This window comes from Trachypithecus francoisi, unplaced genomic scaffold, assembly GCF_009764315.1.
Source record: "Trachypithecus francoisi isolate TF-2019V2 unplaced genomic scaffold, Tfra_2.0 Lachesis_group3, whole genome shotgun sequence".
Classification (NCBI taxonomy): Eukaryota; Metazoa; Chordata; class Mammalia; order Primates; family Cercopithecidae; genus Trachypithecus; species Trachypithecus francoisi.
Genome location: NW_022681468.1, coordinates 118514663 through 118537839, shown reverse-complemented (window position 1 = coordinate 118537839; position 23177 = coordinate 118514663). Strand labels below are relative to the sequence as shown.

General features: G+C 40.5%; 1 protein-coding gene and 1 pseudogene across 4 annotated transcripts in view; one reads left to right on the top strand and one right to left on the bottom strand.

The window, feature by feature from the left end:
* Positions 1–22921, bottom strand: part of UACA (uveal autoantigen with coiled-coil domains and ankyrin repeats) — a 102116-nt gene extending 79195 nt beyond the window's left edge. For all 3 annotated transcript variants that reach the window (XM_033189551.1, XM_033189552.1, XM_033189555.1), the window contains exon 1: positions 22648–22921. In XM_033189551.1, coding sequence (XP_033045442.1) covers positions 22648–22731 — 84 coding nt within the window. In that variant the 5' untranslated portion in view covers positions 22732–22921. The remainder of the gene's footprint in view (positions 1–22647) is intronic.
* LOC117070420 lies at positions 8470–8974 on the top strand (annotated as a pseudogene). Its single transcript, XR_004431907.1, has one exon. The product of XR_004431907.1 is annotated as a 60S ribosomal protein L21-like (transcript).
* Positions 22922–23177: the final 256 nt, after the last annotated feature.

The window sequence follows — 23177 nt, the reverse complement described above, 5'->3', positions numbered from 1 at the left end:
AGAATAGGCACACCTAGGTCTCCTTTTTAACTAAACTCAAGTGATTAGTAACTTAATTACATCTGCAAGATGTCATTTGCCATGTAACATAACATAATCATGGGCACATTTCCTTATCATATTCAAAGTCCTGGGGATTCAGGTGGGAAATTAAGGCCATTTTTTAAATTCTGCTTACCACATCTCTGGATGTGTATTTTTCACTGCGCGTTGTAGTCAAAAAGCTTAAAGGGCATCTTTAAGGTCCCTTCCAGTCCCAAAATTCTAAAAATCTAACATGTAAAGCTATTTTTTTAATTGGAAAGGAAATACAAGTATGCAAATTTCAAAGTTAGTCAAATCGGAAAGGGTGCTGAAGATTTTCCTTTCCTAGTTTAAAATAAAAAGGATATGTTTTAACGAAATTGTCATTTTGGGGGGGGCCAATTTCTAGTCCCAATAAGAGGCTGAACATCTAGGGAAGAATACAGTATGAAAGTGAAAATAAAAGTTAGTGCCAAATTGTAACGCCTGGGAAAGCCAAAAGCAAAAGACTCCAAACCAGTGGCAATTTCCACACTACAAAACTCCAGTTTCATTGTAAGTATAAAGATTAGAAAAGGTAAACAGGAGAAATGAAAAATTAGGTCATAAATAGACTATTCTACCCAAGGTTCATTAAGAAAAACTAGGACTAAGGATACGAACATTAGGCTCTTGGGTCTCTTAACATACAGGGATTCAGCTGACTGCCTTTGGTATAAGACAGTCCTCATCCCTACCACACAAATCTAGCAGAAGGAAGGAGGGAGAGAAAAAAGTACCTCACATATACCTGATGCCACATAAATATCTGTTGAGTAAAGGTGTAAGATAATAGACTATACATTTTTTAGCCTTCAGAAACTTCACCTCCCTAGCCAGAGAAGAGAACTATTTCTGAATTTCAGCTATTAATGGAATAAAAGCTACCTATATCAAGCAAGGCTGACATTGGATCAAAGGTAAGACAGTCTGCAAGGGGGCTGGATAATGGTCCTCAGGGGTGACAGAAGAAAATGGGGGCAGGCAGTGCTAAGACCAAAAAATAGTCTTAACAAATATTAGAATTGAATTTTGCTGAAATTTTTAGTTTCAAAGTAATTACAACTTATATAATGGCAAATATACAAGTAGATACAGTGTCCTCAACAGAATTCCCAAGACTTGTTCTCAGCAAAATTAGTCAAGATTCTGCCTACTGGTATTAACAAGCAGAAAGAACACTTTGATAGCTATGTGTGATACCATGGAATGAGAACTTCATAACAGTCATTCAGAGAATACTAACCATAGCTCCAACTCCTCATCAAATACACAAGTGTAATGTTTTCCATAGCTTACAAAACATACTTCAGTCTAGGGTTCTCATTCATTGCTCTACTCTATAACAAAAATTTACTGGGGAAAAAACATGTATTTTGACCTACGAATACAACTCACAAGAGATGTGAAGGACCTCTTCAAGGAGAACTACAAACCACTGCCGAAGGAAATAAGAGAGAACAGAAACAAGCCAGGCACAGTGGCTCATACCTGTAATCCCAGCACTTTGGGACGCCGAGGCAGGCAGATCATGAGGTCAGGAGATCAAGACCATCCTGGCTAACACAGTGAAATCCCTTCTCTACTAAAAAAAAAAAATACAAAAAATCAGCCGGTTGTGGTGGCAGGCACCTGTAGTCCCAGCTACAGGAGAGTGGCATGAACCCAGGAAGCAGAGCCTGCAGTGAGCCAAGATCGTGCCACTGCACTTCAGCCTGGGCAGCAAGACTCTTGTCTCAAAAAAGAAAAAAAAAAAAAAAAGAGAGAGAGAGAGGGGGGACACAAACAAATAGAAAAACATTCCATGCTCGTGGATAGGAAGAATCAATATTGTGAAAATGGCCATACTGTCCAAAGTAATTTATAGATTCAACGCTAATCCCATCAAGCTACCATTGACTTTCTTCATAGAATTAGAAAAAACTACTTTAAATTTCATATGGAACCAAAAAAGAGCCTGTATTCCCAAGACAATCCTAAGCAAAAAGAACAAAACTGGAGGCATCATGCTACCTGACTTCAAACTACAGTAACCAAAACAGCACGGTACTGGTACCAAAACAGATACACAGACCAGTGGAACAGAACAGAGGCCTAAGAAATAACACCACACATCTACAACCATCTGATCTTCGACAAACCTGACAAAAACAGGTGATGGGGAAAGTATTCCCTATTTAATAAATGGTGTTAGGAAAAATGGCTAGCCATATGCAGAAAACTGAAACTGGACCCCTTCCTTACACCTTATACAAAAATTAAATCAAGATGGATAAAAGATTTAAACATAAGACCTAAAGCCATAAAAACCCTACAAGAGAATCTAGGCAATACCATTCAAGACATAAGCATGGACAAAGACTTCATGACTAAAACACCAAAAGCAACGGCAACAAAAGCCAAAATTGACAAAGGGGATCTAATTAAACTAAAGAGCTTCTACACGGCAAAAGAAACTATCATCAGAGTGAACAGGCAACCTACAGAATGGGAGAAAATTTTTGCAATCTATCCATCTGACAAAGGGCTAAGGGCTAATATCCAGAATCTACAAAGAACTTAAACAAATTTATAAGAAAAAAACAAACAAACCCATCAAAAAGTGGGCGAAGGATATGAATAGACACTTCTCAAAAGATGACATTTATGCAGCCAACAAACATGGAAAAAAAGCTCATCATCACTGGTCATTAGAGAAATGCAAATCAAAACCACAATGAGATACCATCTCATGCCAGTTACAATGGCAATCATTAAAAAGTCAGGAAAGAGATGCTGGAGAGGATGTGGAGAAATAGGAATGCTTTCACACTGTTGGTAGGAGTGTAAATTAGTTCAACGATTGTGGAAGACAGTGTGGGGATTCCTCAAGGATCTAGAACTACAAACACCATTTGACCCAGCAATCCCATTACTGGGTATATACCCAAAGGATTATAAATCATCCTACTATAAAGACACATGCACACGTATGTTTACTGCAACACTATTCACAATAGCAAAGACTTGGAACCAACCCAAATGCCTGTCAATTTTAGGCTGGATAAAGAAAATGTGGCACATATTCACCATGGGATACCATGCAGCCATAAAAAAGAATGAGTTCATGTCCTTCACAGGGACATGGATGAAGCTAGAAACCATCAATCTCAGCAAATAACACAAGAACAGAAAACCAAACAACCATGTTCTCACTCATAAGTAGGAGTTGAACAATGAAAACATATGGGCACAGGGAGGGGAACATCACATACTGGGGCCTATCAGGGAGTGGGGGGCAAGGGGATAGCATTAGGAGAAACACTTAATGTAGATGATGGGTTGATGTGTGCGGCAAACTACCATAGCACATGTATACCTACGTAACAAACCTGCACGTTCTGCACATGTATCCCAGAACTTAAAGTATGTTTTTAAAAATGTATTTTGTCACCTTTACAAACACTGTTCCATCTCACTTCTGCTGTATTCAAGTATTCAACTCAAAACTACTTTGTGCAGAAACGAATGGTGTTTGTTTTGGGGTGGGGGTTTGTTTGTTTTTTGTTTTATTTATTTATTTATTTATTTGAGACTGAGTCTTGCTCTGTTGCCAGGCTGGAGTGCAGTGGTGTGATCTCAGCTCACTACAACCTCTGCCTCCTGGGTTCAAGCAATTCCCCTGCCTCAGTCTCCCTTTTAGGGGTTATTTTCGGGAGACAAGGTCTTGCTCTATTGCCCAAGCTGCAGTACACTGTCATGATCATGGCTCACTTCAGCCTCCACCTCCTAAACTCAAGGGATCCTCCTGCCTCAGCCTCCCAAGTAGCGGGGACTATAAGTGTGCACGACTACACCTGGCTACTTTTTCTCAAGATGGGGTACATTTCCATTTATATTGTTTTAAAGCTTTCGAAATATTTCCCTTCTTCCTAGTAGCTAAAATCTCTGGTAGGGTAGAAAAGCAAGTGGTATTAGCCCCATCTTACAAGAGAAATAATAGAAACTTATTGAGATAAAGTTCTTTGACCAGAGTTTTTCGGTAGCAGTGCCTGGACTTAAGCCAAAATTTTCTGACATCCTCTCATCCTTGATCTTTCTGTCCACTGAATATCTCTACTTAAATAGTATTGACACTAAAATCAAAGAAGACATTTTTTAAATTGCATCAAATTTATTTTTATTTATACAGAAAAAAAACAAAATAGAATAATTTATGTTCCAGAGAAACACTAATTTTATCCTAAAAATCTGAATGAAATAATATATTCTTAAATAAAGTCCAGGTGATTCAGTTTAGAGAAAAAGAATTCTCTAATTCATATAAATTCTCAAATATTCACGAATATATGCTGAATTTTTTGTTTACGTTTTTTATGCAACCTAGTGCCTGGCATACTACCGTATGTATACACCTACACCAAGCTAGGCTGACACTGGACCCAAGGTGGGGCAGTGTGCAAGGCGGCTGGATCATGGTCCTTAAGAGTGACAGAAAAAAATGCGGCCAATTTGAATGGTTTACTATTTAATTAAGAACTTCAGGCCGGGCGCGGTGGCTCAAGCCTGTAATCCCAGCACTTTGGGAGGCCGAGACGGGCGGATCACGAGGTCAGGAGATCGAGACCATCCTGGCTAACATGGTGAAACCCCGTCTCTACTAAAAATACAAAAAAAAAACTAGCCGGGCGAGGTGGCGGGCGCCTGTAGTCCCAGCTACTCGGAGGCTGAGGCAGGAGAATGGCGTAAACCCGGGAGGCGGAGCTTGCAGTGAGCTGAGATCCGGCCACTGCACTCCAGCCTGGGCGACAGAGCGAGACTCCGTCTCAACAACAACAACAAAAAAAAAAAAAAAAAAAAAAGAACTTCAACAAATTTCAATTCTTAGCTGTAAAGTCAGAAAAATTCAACCCACAAACACGAAAGTATTTACTTAGTAGCAGAATACAGAAATTGAGCATCTCTCTAAGTGTAGTCTATACACCACTATGCACGTAACCCTCCTCCTGGCACAAGGACAAACGTGGGTGACACAGCCTTCTGGCAGTTCCTCCTATGGTTCCATATTGTTCTGCATCAGTCTGCAGCAGGGACAGATGCAGCAGTGAAGCCTGGGGCATGAAGTTAGAAATTAAAAAGGAATAAAAGCCCAACAGAAGCCGGCTCCAAAACTCTGGTCCTTGGCTCACCCTAATGACAGGACAAATAGAGCGCAGGTCCTTGCATACAGCCTGCAGTCACATGCCTGGACACCAACATTCTCTTCCCACCTGCCCCTACCCTTCCCTTTCCCTGTTCATTCCCCAGAGATACTCATCATACAAATACTCTCTGTAGCTCAGAGGAACACTAGGTTACCATTTCACACACTGTCCTGCATACAGTTTCCTTTCTAAATAAATGTACTGATATTTAAGTGTTTATAAGTGAGATATTTAAAAGAATATTCCAATTATTAATAGCACCAGTATTTCATGGATGTGATAAAAAAAATCAAGATAATACATTAATATTAATGAAGTTTGTAAAAAAAAAACCTTATTTCTTCTAGCTCCGCTTCATCTTCACAAAGTCATATTACCCTTAAGTTTCCTCACCTTTAAAAGTTAGTTTCAAATATCCCTGTTATATTGTAGATACCTGCTATAGTATTTAATGGTAAAATGTCATTCTACAACTTACTTCCAAATGGTTCAGTGAAAGATATGAGTGTGCATTTATTATGCTTTTACTATACATATATAAATAGAGAGAATGCACCAAACAGTTAACTTTCAGATCTAAGTAGAGTGCAGGCAGATCCTAGTTCATTGTGCTATTCTTTCAAATGTTATGTATGGTTCAATTTTTTCATAACAAAAAGTTGGAGAAAACAAATTAGCTATGTGCTAAAAAAACTGTGCTTATAAAGATTATTAGCACAGTAAGTTAAACTTTCAAAGTTATTTTTCTTTTTTTTTTTTTTGAGACAGAGTCTGGCTTTGTCTCCCAGGCTGGAGTGCAGTGGCCGGATCTCAGCTCACTGCAAGCTCCGCCTCCCGGGTTTACGCCATTCTCCTGCCTCAGCCTCCGGAGTAGCTGGGACTACAGGCGCCCGCCACCTCGCCCGGCTAGTTTTTTGTATCTTTTAGTAGAGACGGGGTTTCACCTTGTTAGCCAGGATGGTCTCGATCTCCTGACCTCGTGATCCGCCCGTCTCGGCCTCCCAAAGTGCTGGGATTACAGGCTTGAGCCACCGCGCCCGGCCTAAAGTTATTTTTCAAACATCATCAGAACATTGAGCTATTCACCTGAACTGAATATAAATATGTGCACTTCAGAAAAAAACCCACTAAATTGCTAACATACAGGGGGATGTAGACAGTGCTCTCTCTCTCCCTCTTACAGCATAATTACCATTCAATCAGGGACTGCACAGTGCATCAAACCCAGCACGCTTGGAAATCACAAGGGACTAGCAGGCAGGGTTTCTGACCACTTGTCTTTTGACTATGTGACTTTGGTAAGTCACAACTTCTTCAGGGTTTCAGGTGGCCTACGTTTCTCCAACTTGGGCCCTCCTCTCCATCCCTTCCAGCATTGTAATGATGCAGGCCCTCACTAATTCTTGCCTATACTATTTCAGCCACTTCATAACTGATCCACCTGTCTCCAGGCTAGACCCAACTCAAATCCATCATGAACAGAGCTACCACAGTAATCATTCTAAAACACATTTCATTTTGGAATTTCCCACTTCTGGAACCACAGGAAAAAGTTCCAACAACTCCTGAAAATGCCCATTTTTAAAGCCATTCCAAGATCTACCCCTAAATCTCCTCTACTTCCTATTTCCCACCCAGTCTCCTTGCTATTATTCCAGGATCCTCCCTTGCTATTTTTCTAGTATCCAATTTCCCCCTCACCCAGCTCCGTGATATTTCCTCTTCTCTATGCCTTTGCTCTTGTTGTTCCCTCTGAAAGAAATTTTAACCTTTCCTAGATCACTCCTACCCACTTCTTTCAAATATCAAGAAGCTCACCCTGGCCAGGTGTGGTGGCTCACTCCTATAATCCCAACACTTCAAGAGGCTGAGGTGGGAGGCTCGCTCGAGCTCTCAAGCCTGGGGAACACAGTGAGACCCCTGTCTCTACAAAAAAATAAACAAAATTAGTCAGCCATGGTGGGGCATGCCTGTAGTCCCAGCTACTCACTTGCTGCAGTGAGCCAAGGCTGTGCCACTGCACTCTAGTCTGAGTGACAGGGCAAGACCCTGTCTCAAAAAAAAAAAGGTCACCCTGCAGATTGGTGTCTGCCAGGAGCTAGAGAAGAGTAGGTGGAAAGCAGTTGCTTAATGGGTACAGAATTTTCTTCTGGAATGATGAAAATGTTCTGGAAGTACGTAGAGATGGTGGTTATACAACATTGTGAATGTATTAAATGCCACTGAATCGTTCACTTTAATATGACTGATTATATGTTTTGTCAATCTCATCTCAATTTTTAAAAGACACCACCAGCAGCAGCTTATTCTACCAAAAAACCCTCAATGGCTCCCCACTCTTCTGCCCCAGACTAGATCAGTACCTTGTACACTTCTCTATCACAGCATTTATTATCTTCTATTGTCTGCTCATAGAGCTTCCCCACAAAACTATGAGCCTCTTCTTAACTTCCTCATCTTCTTACCCTGCAGCGCTTAGCCCAGGTGCTCAATACATTTTTTCATAATCGAAAAATTATAGAGATACTACTTATCTCACTCAAGAAAATGGCAATGGACTTTTGATGATCTAGGCTATATAAAAGCCTATGAGAGTTTATATTAATTGGAAAGGAAAAGATTAGGAAGATTGCCGTGTCAATCTGGTTATAAAGGACAACAATGGCATGACCTCTGGTGACACTTTTCAGTTAGCAATATAAACGTACTGAGTTACCTATATAAGAAGCACTGTATTAATACGCAAGCCCTGAATATGCCTTGTATCATTTAATGCTCACAACTACTCTATGAAATGAGTATAATGATTAATCCTGTTTTCCAAATGAAGAAACAAACATATTTAAGTAACTTGCCTAAGGTCACAAAGCTGGTTACCAGGAGTGGCAAGGCTCACACCCAAGATGTGCAGGCTGCAGAGTTTGACCCTATAGCATCAATGTACTACCCTGCACCTTCATGCTGCCCCAGGTATGGTTTCAAGAGCTATGAATGGACATTCTGTGGCCCACAATTTGCCTTTTCTAAGACTGAGAAACACTTCATTTTCCTTATTTACCTACTTATACATGGCCATGAATACTATTTATATTTCATAAAGTGCTTTTTTAAAATATAAAATGTTAATTTAAAAAAAAAGTCACAAAAAAGAGATGAATCATTTAAAAAGGATTTATCATTTAAAAACCTCTCATGTGGCCTTTCGGCCGGAACCGCCATCTTCCAGTAATTTGCCAAAATGACGAACACAAAGGGAAAGAGGAGAGGCACCCGATATACATTCTCTAGGCCTTTTAGAAAACATGAGTTGTTCCTTTGGCCACGTATATGCAAATCTATAAGAAAGGTGATGTCGTAGACATCAAGGGAATGGGTACTGTTCAAAAAGGAATGCCCCACAAGTGTTACCATGGCAAAACTGGGAGAGTCTACAACATTACCCAGCATGCTGTTGGCAATGTTGTAAACAAACAAGTTAAGGGCAAGATTCTTGCCAAAAGAATTAATGTGCGTATTGAGCACATTAAGCACTCTAAGAGCCGAGATAGCTTCCTGAAACGCGTGAAGGAAAATGATCAGAAAAAGAAAGAAGCCAAAGAGAAAGGTACCTGGGTTCAACTGAAGCGCCAGCCTGCTCCACCCAGAGAAGCACACTTTGTGAGAACCAATGGGAAGGAGCCTGAGCTGCTGGAACCTATTCCCTATGAATTCATGGCATAATAGGTGTTTAAAAATAAATAAATAAAATATCTCTGGGCTGAAAAAAAATAAAAAATAAAAATAAATAAAAACCTCTCATGTGGCCAGGCACAGTGAATCACACCTGTAATTCCAACACTTTGGAGGCCAAGGTGGGCAGATCACCTGAGGTCAGGAGTTCAAGACCAGCCTGACCAACATGGAGAAACCCCTTCTCTACTAAAAATACAAAATTAGCCGGGTGTGGTGGTGCATGCCTGTAATCCCAACTACTCAGGAGGGTGAGGCAGGAGAATCGCTTGAACCCGGGAGGCGGAGGTCGCAGTGAACCAAGATCGTGCCATTGCACTCAAGCCTGGGGCAACAAGAGGGAAACTCCATCAAAAAAAAAAAAAAAAAAAAACCTCTCACGTGTAAATCAGCAAGTATTTGTGGGCTATTCTTGTACACGGCTGGAAAGATCAGAGTGTACTGGCTTTACTACAACCACACCCACGAGGCCTCTCCACTGGGACTCATTTTCAAAGTACCTCAACATCTGCACAAAGTAGGCACCCTGCTAATGAGAAAACCATATGAAATAACAGTATGTTGGAAAAAAAGTTAAACACTCTTACTTTTTTAAAAGTTTAGAAAGCATGGTGTATATGTCTCTCTCTAATAAAGAGAAAATGTCACAATCTGGTAAGAAGAAAATTAACCAAGAATCTAGGAGATTAAAAAAAAAAAATGATTTGTGCATCTGCAAGGGAAAACCTTACTACAGAGGTAATGTAAAACCTTGACAATATATAAATATGGTCAATATTAAAAACACGTCATCTCCTCAAAAGTGTACACAGTTGCAGATACGCACACAAATACACACACACACCCCTCCAAATAAAACTAAGGATGATAGTATAATATACTGGGTAAGTATACATGCATACAAAGCAAAATGACAGAAGGGGCAGTGTGACAGTATTAATATCTAACAATGTCAAATTCAAAACAAAAGTTATAATGGAACGAACTAGAAGCTTTTATACTACAAGTTATACTCTACAATGAATATAAAATAGCCAAGAACCTTAATGTATCAATTATCACAAAATTAAATACATAAAACAAAAACTGTTTGAAATATAAGGGAAGGTAACAGAAGCACAGCTATAGTGAGACAGACACTACTCTAAAGCGACGGCTGGCCAAGTAGCAAAAATAAGGATGTATAATGCTCTTATAGCTCAACATCAACAAGGCATCAGCAGAAAAAAATGGTCAAAGAAAATGAACAAACAATTCCTAAAACAAGAAATGAACGCAGCCAATAAGCACAGAAATATGTTCACACTCCCTGGAAAGCAAAAACAAGGATTAAGCCAAACTATTTTTTTCTATCAAGTTTAAAAATATGTTTTAAATAACAGCATCTATTATTGGAAGGATATAAGGAATGCAACAATTTCACATATCTCTGGAGGCAACACAAATTGGTTTTGGAATTTCCTGTAAAAGGCCTCCTTTCTCCCTAATCACGCCTTCTCCAATTTTTTTGTATATATGGCTTAAGGTGTAAATCCCACAGCATTAAATTTAAAACATCAGTTCACAATGATAAGGACATGGGTTCCAAAGCCAGGCTACTTAACTCTTCACTTATTAGCTACAATGTCTTGGGCAGGTAAATTATTTAACTTGCATCTGAAATGATGGCAATAGTACCTACTTCTTAGGGTTGCGGTGAGGACCGAGTTACTACCACTTGGACCAATGCCTGGGAAATACACGCTCAATAAATCTTGGCTGTCGGCACATGGATTTCTCATAAGCAGTTTCTTTCTAAGTAACTCACTAGCATTAACTGAGTACACCTAATTGGGACACTTGTATGTGCTCAAATAATTTCAAATTACTTATAATTTTTAAGTACAAAGTTTATTAGAATAAAATGTAAATCAAAAAATTATACATATATCAGCAGGGCATGATGGCTCACACCTGTAATCTTAGCCCTTTGGAGAGCAACATGGCCAGATTGCTTGAGCCCAGGAGTTCAAGACCAGCCCGGGCAACAGAGCAAAATCTGTGTCTACAAAAAATACAAAAATTAGCCAGGCATGGTAGCATGTGCTTATAGTCCCAGCTAGCCAGGAGGCTGAGATGGGACGATCACCTGAGCCCAGGGAGGTCAAGGCCACAGGGAGCCATGATTGTGGCACTGCACTCCAGCCTGGGCGGTAGAGTGAAACCCCCATCTCAGAAAAAAAAAAAAAAAAGTAGACATACATTATTGCTATAGAATCAAGATAAATAAACGCAGAGTGAATAACAAAGAGAGAGCATGGTATATTTATCTATTTATTTATCTTGAGAGAGGGTGTAGTTCTGTTACCCAGGCTGGAGTTAAGTAGGTGCTACAGTGGCACAACTGCACCTCACCATAGCCTCAACCTTCTGGGCTCAAGTGATCCCCCTGCCTCAGCCTCCTAAGCAGCTGCGACTACAGGTGTGCATCACCATGCCTATTTTTTTTTTGGTGAGGGGTTAGAGACAGGGTCTTACTATGTCGCCCAGGCTGGTCTCAAACCCCCAGGTTCAAGTGATCCTCCCACCTTGGCCTCTTTAAGTGCTAGGATTACAGGCATGAGCCTCTACAGAATTTTTAAAAAGAGCATCAGTGGTTTATGCACAGTGAATGACATTATGGTTTGTTCCATTCTTATCATCAACTATACTTGGTTTTCTTTTTTTTCGGGGGGGTGGGATGGAGTCTCACTCTGTCGCCCAGGCTGGAGTGCAGAATGCAATGGCTCGATCTCAGCTCATTGCAACCTCTGCCTCCCAGGTTCAAGCAATTCTCCTGCCTCAGCCTCCCGAGTAGGTGGGATTACAGGCACGCGCCACCATGCCCTGCTAATTTTTGTATTTTTAGTGGAGATAGGGTTTCACCATGTTGCCCAGGCTGGTTTCAAACTCCTGACTTCAAGTGATCCACCCACCTCAGCCTCCCAAAGTGCTGGGATTACAGGCATGGGCGACCACGCCCAGCCTATATTTGGTTTCTACAATGAACATGTATGAATTTTGTGGGATAGTCATTTATCCTAACTGGTTGAGACATTCACCTGCGCTCTCTCAAGGGTACCTGGCCAGGTCCCATTCAATTACAGAGAGCCCCCAACTTATAATGGTTAGACTTAGGATTTTTTGACTTTACAACAGTACAAAAGCTACATGCATTCAGCAGAAACTGTACATACTTTGAGTACCCGTACAACTATTCTGTGTTTTCACTTTCAATAGAGTATTCGGCATTGAATTCATGAGATAGTCAATACTTTCTTATAAAATAGGCTTTGTGTTCAATGATTTTGTCCAATTAGAGGCTAACGCGTAAGTGTTCTGAGCATGTTTAAAGGTTAGGCTAGGCCGGGCGCGGTGGCTCAAGCCTGTAATCCCAGCACTTTGGGAGGCCGAGACGGGCAGATCACGAGGTCAGGAGATCAAGACCAACCTGGCTAACAGGGCGAAACCCCGTCTCCCCGTCTCTACTAAACAATACAAAAACTAGCCGGGCGAGGTGGCGGGCACCTGTAGTCCCAGCTACTCAGGAGGCTGAGGTAGGAGAATGGCGTAAACCGGAAGGCTGAGCTAGCAGTGAGCTGAGATCCGGCCACTGCGCTCCAGCCTGGGCGACAGAGCGAGACTCCGTCTCAAAAAAAAAAAAGTTAGGCTAAGCTATGATGTTAGGTAGTTTAGGTGTCTTAAATGCATTTCAACTTACAATATTTTCAACTTACACTGGGTTTACCAAGATATAACCCCATAATAAGTCAAAGAGCGTCTGTATAAAAATACAACTCACCGATCCTTTGCCAGAACCTTTGGTCACTCAACTACATCAGTTCATCTTCTGCATATCACCTTGGAGACTGTACCATTTCAAAATATGTCAATGTCAACAATATTTAGGATTTCTGACAATAAAACAAAGCCAACAGACAAAACTGTTTTTGTGACTACAAACAATCCAATTTATTCATGTGTTTTGGGGCTATATTTTTAAGCCCAGAAGAGACATTATCTTTTCTAACTATATAAAAGCTATATAAAGCTTTTAATTGTATTATGATTAAGGAAAATAAGGCAAAGAGTATTATATCCTATTGTTCCGTTTATAATTTCAGGAAGCGCATTTCAACCATCCATTTTTAGGCAAATTCCCCACAGAAATCAATCTGACTTCCTTTCCAAAAATAAGCGTGTATGGGTGGAAATTTCAATAATTTGCTGTATCCTTTAGGTGGCAGGACAAACATCTGCAAAACTAACAGGACAGTAAAAGCTTCCATATGATAGCGATGAAACACAATACATAAGTTATAACGTTCAAATCTATTATTCTTGGATCTAGATGGGCTGATAAAATCAAAATTTTGCTGGCTATTAGTTAATTCTGAGAGGAAGGGAGAAGCAGAAGGATGAACTGATAAACTCACTAACGGTATAATTTCTGAAGATGAAACTTTCATGACTAGTCAGTTCTCTCTAAACAGTGATTTAAACTTGTCAAGTAATTTAACATTTTAATTCAAGGTTAAAAAAAAAAAAACGAATGAAGCCGGGTGCAGTGGCTCACGCCTGTAATTATTAGGGAGGCCGAGGCAGGTGGATCGCTTGAGGTCAGGAGTTCAAGACCAGCCTGGCCAACATGGTGAAACCCCATTTCTACTAAAAACACAAAAATTAGCCAGGTGTGGTGACAGACATCTGTAATCCCAGCTACTCCAGAGGCTGAGGCAGGAGAATCGCTTGAACCCGAGAGGCAGAGGTTGTAGTGGGCCAAGACCGCGCCACTGCACTCCAGCCTGAGCGACAAGAGGGAGACTTATTCTAAAAAAAAAAAAAAAAAAAAGAATGAATGAAAACCTTCCTTTACCACAATCCCCAAGCTGTAGGCCCTCTAACTCCCTATTTTCACTAGAATTCTTATTTAAAGATTTGTCTATGCCTCACCTGTGCCACCCTCTACCATAAAACCAGAATTAGTTTCCAAATCTGATGCTCGCTCAGTGAGCTGTGTAATTTCACAGCTCCATACCACTGCATTTGCCTGTTCTTTTGCCTAGAAAGCCACTGAAATTGTCTTTCTGGCCCAAGTTCAGACTCTACTTTTCAACCTTTTTATGGGCTCACTCTACACATCTGTGCTCCCACAGCAATTTATACCGACTTCTATTATGACTTTTAACATGCCATATACATTTATTTTTTCTATCTAGCTCTTAAAATTATTGAAGGCTATGACTAGCTCTTTCTAATTACAGTACAGAAATTTTTAGGACATACGCTAAATACAACAGTATCACAAAAGTGAATAAACATCATGAACCACCCAGTTGCAATTTTTTTTTTTTTTTTTTGAGATGGAGTCCCACTCTGTTGCCCAGGTTGGAGTACAGTGGCATGATCTCAGCTCACTGCAGCCTCCGCCTCCCAGGTTCAAGCAATTCTCTTGCCTCAGCCTCCCAAGTAGCTGGGACTACAAGTGACCATGCCCAGCTAATTTTTGTATTTTTAGTAGAGACGGGGTTTTACCATGTTGGCTAGGCTGGTCTCGAACTCCTAACCTCAAGTGATCTGCCCACCTCAGCCTCCCAAAGTGCTGGGATTACAAGTGTGAGCCACTGTACCCAGCCCCAAATGCAGTTACTCAAGACCAATCCTATTGCAACTATACCCCCAACATATTATCCCTACCCACCCGAAGATTATTTTGACGCAAATCCCAGACTCCAAAGTATTTCTTTGAAAGATAAAGACTCAGCCAGGCAAGGTGGCTCATGCCTGTAATCTCATCACTTTGGGAGGCCGAGGCAGGTGGATCACCTGAGGTCATGAGTTCAAGACCAGCCTGGCCAAGATGGCAAAACCCCGTCTCTACCAAAAATACAAAAATTAGCCAGGTGTGGTGGTGGGCAACTGTAATCCCAACTACTCAGAAGGCTGAGCCAGGAGAATCACTTGAACCTGGGAAGCGGAGGTTGCCGTGAGCAGAGATCACGCCACTGCACTCCAGTCGGGGCAACAGAGTGAGACTCCATCTCCAAAAAATAAAATAAAGAAGGATAAAGACTCTTTATAAACACAACCACATTACTACCACAGTCACATTTAGATGTTTTAAATAATTCGATATCATCAAGTATCCATGTGATGATTACATTTCCTCAATTGTTTAATAAACTTTTACTTTTTACAAGTAGTTAACCACGATCTAAATAAAGTCCATCACTGCAATTGGCTAATATGTATTTTAATCTCTTAAATCTCTTGTAATCTATAGGTATCTCTTCTTTTTCCTTTTCTTACAATTTATAATTTTTAAGAAACCATTTCATTTTTCTATAGATTTCCACAATCATAATTTTGCTGACTGCACCCCTATCTTCCTTTGTTCCCTGTACTGTCTATAAAATCGTGGTTATAGCTAAAGGGTTATTATTTTGGCAAGACTATTAATAGGTGGTAATAAATATTCCCACCACAAGATATACTATGCCTGCTTGTCTTTCTTACTGAGACATTAGTAACCTCTGATAATCATGTCTAGACTCTAGATTCATTAACTCATTAGGAGCTGTAAAGTTATGATATACTAATTCTATCACCTCTTCTTAATGTATTAGCTGGGACAGAATACATGCTGTACTAATTACATCATCCCTTCTTCATCAATTAGTGGCAGTAAAGTACACCTAAAACAAGACACTTCCTCTTATCAGCTATTTGGCTACCTTGAGATACAGTTCTCAAAGGAAATGCACAATAAATGTTTTATTATTTCCCTTTATTTTCCTGATCTTAAAAGAATGCATCAGTTTCCTAGCATCCTCCAAAAGTCAACAGTTGTTTTGGTTTTTTTGGTCATCATTACAAACTCATGCATTTAAGGATTTCAGTGCACTACAGTTGTTATTCTTACTGATGGTCAAACTGTCCCATCCTTGGGCAACTGAGAGCCTCTCTGAGTTGGCTCCAGTGTCCTAATCTTTCACAGCCTCTTTACACTCTAGCATGACAAGGGGACTCCAAGTTGATCCTCCACACTTTCTGCTTTCAACTTGGAATTATCCATTTCTTTGAAGAGGACCTAATTAATCCATTCTTGAGCCTATGTGTTCCATAAATGTTTTCCAAACAAATAAGGCGACTGCTGAGCAAAGTCTACTTCCTGAACTAAACATTTTTAATTTGAACAATGTGTATGATGCACAATAAGTATACATAATAATTATGCCATCCTTATTAAAAAACTAATTAAAATCCTTTACTCATCACCTAAAGTTCCTGGACTCATTATGCACCAAAGGACCTACCAAACCACTCTGCTTTGGTATTACAATAAAGTTCAGCAATTCAAATCAACATAATGATCTGAATAAACTTGCTGCAGGAGAGGGTTGAAATCAAAAAGTATAAAAGGAGGGTTTCTTTATTGTAATCCTCCTTCAAGAACAACAAGAAATACAATGCAGGGATAACCATAGGAAGTTGTCTGAATACAGCTTTAATTAAGGTAAGCATTTTTAATTTAAGGTTGGAATTGTTAATGACAATGAGTAAACAGTGCTTAATTAAGTATCATGAGTTTAAAACTAAACATAACAATTTGTTATCTTAATTATTTACATTACCCAAAAGTCGTTGTTATGAGAATAACATTAACAACTTTTCAAATGCACCCAAATCCCTCAGTGGAAAACACAAAGCCCTCATTCTCAAAATCACAACTAAAACAAAATCATGTTTAATCCTTTATGCTTTCTAAACATCTCAAACTGATGTTATTAGTGGAAACAGAAAATGTTTTTGAAGATTTTTTTCAGTTGCTGTATTTGTAACTCTAAATTCTTTTAGAAATACCAGTATTTTTTCACAGTGCTGAAGCATTATAGCAAGATGCTTTAGAACATATTTAGTTCTGATGTATAAAATTCACTGCCCCATTTTAAGAGTAGCCTGGAAAAAGGGCAGCAAAAATAATCACTACAGAACCTCTCAGGTCAGAGATTACTTCTACAATCAAAGTACTCTGCTACGACTTTTTTTTTTTTTTTTTTTTGGAGACAGGGTTTCCCTCTGTCACCCAGGCTGGAGTCACAGTTCACTGTAGCCTTGACCTCCTTGGCCCAAGTGACCCTCTCACCTCAGCCTCCCAGGTAGCCAGGACCACAGGCATGCACCATCACGTCCGGCTAATCTTTTCTATTTTTTTGTGGAGATGGGATTTCACCACATTGCCCAGGCGGGTCTGGAACTCCTGGGCTCAAGCAATCCAATTTAAAGTGGAATCCCCTTCTAAAATGTCTGCTTACAATATTTGTTTGCAGCACTTCTACTACTTCTGGAATTACAGTTCCTTAATTTATATTACTTAAATTTCCTAAGCTAGGTGAAAATGGAACAAGCATATTCTCACTACACATATAACTGAACAAATAATTAACCAGATCTGATACAGTATTTATAGTCATTTAATTATCCCTTTTAGAAATCCAAAGCTCCAACTTAGTAATTAAAAATAAATGTAACAGGCTGGGCACGGTGGCTCATGCTTGTAATCCCAGCACTTTGGGAGGCCAAGGTAGGTGGATCACTTGAGGCCAGGACTTTGAGACTAGCCTGGCCAACATGGTGAAACTCCATCTCTACTAAAAATACAAAAAAATTAGCCAGGAGTGGTGGTGGGTGCTTGTAATCCCAGCTGCTCTCGGGGCTGAGGCAGGAGAATCACTTGAACCCGGGAGGTGGGGGTTGCAGTGGGCCGAGATCGCGTCATTGCCCTTCAGCCTGGGCAACAAGAGCAAAACTCCGTCCCAAAAAATAATACATAAATAAATAAACATAAATGTAACAATAAAAACACTCTTCGTTTATGGTTAATAGATGCAGCCATCTCCAGATTTGCTAGCAAAGGACTAATCCGCAAATGTAGTTTATCCACAATTTGTAATTGTGAACTACATTTACACGTGTACAAACATTCCCATTTAGTAAACTCTAAATTCACTGCAGTATTTATAACAAAGGTACTATTCAGAATATGTAAAATACTACTTTTGCCCTTAATCTGCACATAATTCTAATTTAGCATGCTAAGCTAATATGCTGTATTCCACATATTATGTAATAAAATATCTGTATATGTCACATATCTCAGTCTACTGCTAATGTGTCTCCTTCAGATAATAAGCTTAAATACACATACACAAAGGAAATTTATGAAATAAACATTTTAAAATTTTATCTCAAATCAAATCTGTGCAAAGCGAATAGTGACTATTTCCAAAATAATTAAATGAACACTTTAAGACTCAAATTAGGTACCCATAGAGGAAAGAGGAGAAGTAAGATGTACATTACACCATAATAAATATCTTATGTATCAAAGACTTAAACATTAAAAAAAAAGAAAAAAAAGACTAGAAGAAACTTGAGGAGGGGGGTTGTTTAATACTGAATATTGCAGAGTGGAAAGGCCAAGATCTAACATAAACCTAAAAAACATAAAAGGTTATAAATTCAATTGTATAAAAATAACCACCTTCTCTGCACAGCAAATGCCACCAAAAAAAGTCTTAAGACAAATAACCAATTAAGAAATAATATCATTCATATGAAAAGGGCTAATTTCCCAGATATAAAGTACATACAAATGAATAGGGAAAAATGTCAACAACCCAACAGAAAAATGGAAAGGATAGGCCGGGCACAGTAGCTCACGCCTGTAATCCCAGCAGTTTGGGAGGCCGAGGCGGGTGGATCAACCAGGTAAAGAGATTGAGACCATCCTGGACAACATGGTGAAACTCCATCTCTACTAAAAATACAAAAAATTAGCCAGGAGTGGTGGTGGGTGCTTGTAATCCCAGCTGCTCTCGGGGCTGAGGCAGGAGAATCACTTGAACCCGGGAGGTGGGGGTTGCAGTGGGCCGAGATCGCGTCATTGCCCTTCAGCCTGGGCAACAAGAGCAAAACTCCGTCCCAAAAAATAAATACATAAATAAATAAACAATAAATGTAACAATAAAAACACTCTTCGTTTATGGTTAATAGATGCAGCCATCTCCAGATTTGCTAGCAAAGGACTAATCCGCAAATGTAGTTTATCCACAATTTGTAATTGTGAACTACATTTACACGTGTACAAACATTCCCATTTAGTAAACTCTAAATTCACTGCAGTATTTATAACAAAGGTACTATTCAGAATATGTAAAATACTACTTTTGCCCTTAATCTGCACATAATTCTAATTTAGCATGCTAAGCTAATATGCTGTATTCCACATATTATGTAATAAAATATCTGTATATGTCACATATCTCAGTCTACTGCTAATGTGTCTCCTTCAGATAATAAGCTTAAATACACATACACAAAGGAATTTATGAAATAAACATTTTAAAATTTTATCTCAAATCAAATTTGTGCAAAGCGAATAGTGACTATTTCCAAAATAATTAAATGAACACTTGAAGACTCAAATTAGGTACCCATAGAGGAAAGAGGAGAAGTAAGATGTACATTACACCATAATAAATATCTTATGTATCAAAGACTTAAACATTAAAAAAAAAGAAAAAAAAGACTAGAAGAAACTTGAGGAGGGGGGTTGTTTAATACTGAATATTGCAGAGTGGAAAGGCCAAGATCTAACATAAACCTAAAAAACATAAAAGGTTATAAATTCAATTGTATAAAAATAACCACCTTCTCTGCACAGCAAATGCCACCAAAAAAAGTCTTAAGACAAATAACCAATTAAGAAATAATATCATTCATATGAAAAGGGCTAATTTCCCAGATATAAAGTACATACAAATGAATAGGGAAAAATGTCAACAACCCAACAGAAAAATGGAAAGGATAGGCCGGGCACAGTAGCTCACGCCTGTAATCCCAGCAGTTTGGGAGGCCGAGGCGGGTGGATCAACCAGGTAAAGAGATTGAGACCATCCTGGACAACATGGTGAAACTCGGTATCTACTAAAAATACAAAAATTAGCCGGGCATGGTGCTGCGTGCCTGTAGTCCCAGCTACTCAGGAGGCTGAGGCAGGAGAATCACTTGAACCTGGAAGGCGCAGGCTGCAGTGAGCAGAGATGGTGCCACTCCAGCCTGGCGACAGAGCAAGACTCCATCTCAAAAAAAAAAAAAAAAAACAGAAAAAGAAAAATGGAAAGGATAAACTGTTCTTACCTATCATGTTAGCAAAGATCAAAAACCAATTTGAACAGACTTCTACTAAAAGCTTGGAAAACATCTCTCATATACTGGTTCCATGATGCATGAAAGGAAATTTTACATCATTCAAAATTACAAATGCACATATCCTTTAACCCAGCAATTCACTTTTAGGAATTGATCCTACAGATACAGACACGCACTTGAAATATAAATATTAATCACATAATTGTACATTACAGCAAAAGATATGAATGGGAAGGTTCTATTTACAGTTAAAAGAAAGTCCAAGATGTGAAACAGCAGCTACAGTGTGCTAGCATTTCTATAAAGGATGACTATTTATATTCATATTTGTTTGTATATGCTAAGCTCTCTCTGGAGGAACATGCAAGCAACTGTATCACCAGTGGCCTCTGAGGAAGTGGGGCAGGGTGGCTGAAGCAGGGGTTAGGGAAACAGTACCGATATTTTGTTGTAAATATTTTTATTCCTTTCCAATATTAAACCATGTACTATAATACCTATTCAAAAAATAACTGTTTTTAAAGGCAAAAAGAAAAGAAAAAAAAAAGAGTAGCCCAATCATACAATACATACACGTGACCAAATTTGGGATTATGGTTTATAGACTGAAAAGCAGAAAGGATCTATTTCTCCTGTATATGTGTTTTATTCCATCAGTGCTTGGTTTGGTTTTATTCATCACTACAGTTTTATTTTAAAATTTTACAGAATTCATTCTAAGTTTTATTCATCATTATGTTTTTATTTTTAAATTGCACAGAACTTATTCTAATATTTAAACAGAAAAGTTTGCTTTTTCTACATAAATAGGTTAATATCATGTTTATCATTATGTCATTTTGAGAAAAATAGAATGCTCAATTGAGTGATAAGATTTAAGCTCAGAAAAAAAAAAAGATTTAAGCTCAGAGAGATATGCACTTTATGTTCCAAATGTATAAAATGCAAACTATCATGCTGATAATACCCACCAAATACTCTGCATTTCCAGAAAACGGGATAAAATTAAGTCATATAAACCTCTAAATGGAATGTAAATCCTTAGTGCAAACCAAACACAACCAGGGAAAATATAGTTAATAAACCTAGAAACGTGTAACTTCTATAAAGCTAAAAACACAACCTGCATTAGAGAAGTAGAATCTTAGCTGTAATGACCTCCAATATCACTGACATTTCCAATTACTTTTTTTTAAGTGAAACAAAGTAATCTCTTTTCTGAGCTTATAAAACGACTTCATGCTTTATCAAAGAACATCAATTACATATCTGAATCTACTCTTTTTCAAATAGGAATTTGTCTAGTTAGTTCCTCCACAATTTCTTGTATGTTCAAGTAAAATAATCCTCAATATAGGTGGAGAGAAAGGCACAATTCTGAATTAACTCAAAGAAGCAGAAGCAGATTAATTAGTATTCTGATAAAAAGAATACAATCCTTTGGTAAAATCTGTGTTAAATTGTAAAGGTTCATTTTAATTGCCCCAACTAGGTAACTGGGCACTTGGAGCATAACAACTCCTTTACATTCGACTCTTCAACACTTTTTAAGTAGCACTTTTTTAATGACATAGAATTTTGATGATATCGCCATTCTTGTAACGTGACAAATTATCTAAATCACAACATCTGTGGTCAGGCTGTTTCTCAAGATTTCTGTTCTCCTGCCAACTAAAGAGGCCCTGACTACTCCTTGGCGTGCACACTGAGGCCGCGCTACAGGTCAGCACCGAAAGCGCCCCGCACGGATCCCGCCCCACAGGTGCGATTTACACGACCCACATCACCACCCGACTTCACCACCTCCAGGGTCACTACCCTGTGGGGTTTTGTCTTTACAACTAAGGCGATTCCCTCTGCCTCGCTGGGGAATCAAACTTCCCAGTGACAACGACAGCGGCCAGCACGGGACGTCCACCAGCCGGGCAGGGCTTGACGCTGTCTCAGACTCGGGGAAGATCCGGAGTCCGGGCACGGTGGCGCGGGGTGCGCAGCCCTGCCCACCTACCCTGCCCGGTGCGAGCCCCGGCCCTGGGGACGGGGGAGCCAACACGGCCGAGCGGGCGTGGGGAGCCGGACAAGCGCCGGGAGAGGAGAGCGATGGGGGGGTCAACGGAAAGAGCGGAGTAGGGGGGAGCAATCGAGGAACGCTGGATTTAGGAGGGGGCCATAACCGCCGCACTGAGGTTTCTTCCAGAAGTTCGGAAGCTTGGGGAAAGGGGTGGGAAAGAGACCCGTAGAGGCTCGGGTGCGGCGACGGGGAGGGTCCCCGGGGTCTCTGGGCTGACTGAGTCTCCGGCCTGAGAGAGGAGTCGCCAGGGCCGCCGAAGCCGAACTGGCAGAGGAAAAGCAGAGGAAGGCGGCGCGCGAGCTCGCCAGCAAAGGAGGGCTGCGCTGCTCCCGGAGCGGAGCGCCAGGCAGCCCGGGCCGCGGGACTCACCGCGCTGGCGGCGGCGGCCGCGGCGCCAGACGACGCGGGGCCGGGCACGTCCTGCCTCCTCAGGCGGGACTTGAGGCTCTTCATGGCTAACTTTCGCCAGTCCCGCGCGCCACGGGCTGGGCGCGCCTGGCCCGCGTGCGAACCTTAAAGGCTGCGGGGTGCCAGCGCGCAAGAAGTCGATCGCGGTAGCTGCAGCAGACGCCGCGCGGGCTGCACCAGCCCCACCTGCCTGCCACCTGGGGGCCTAGGCAGCCGACGGCAACGGGCCTGAGGCGGGGCTCCCCTCCCGTAGCCAATCGACCCGCTGCCCTGGCGGGGGCGTGGCAAATCCCGGCCAATCGGAATCCGGGAATGGGGCGGGACTTCCCTTTTAAACTGAGTAACACCCTTCCTCTCCCCGCTGGAGGAAAAGTTTGGGAACTTTAGCCGGGGAAGGGGCGGAGGAGGTGGGTGGTCAGAGGTGTGGAGAGGCGCGCAGGCCGGGCTCCAGGCCACCGGCGCCCGCCCACCCGGAGCTTAAGATCTGGAGA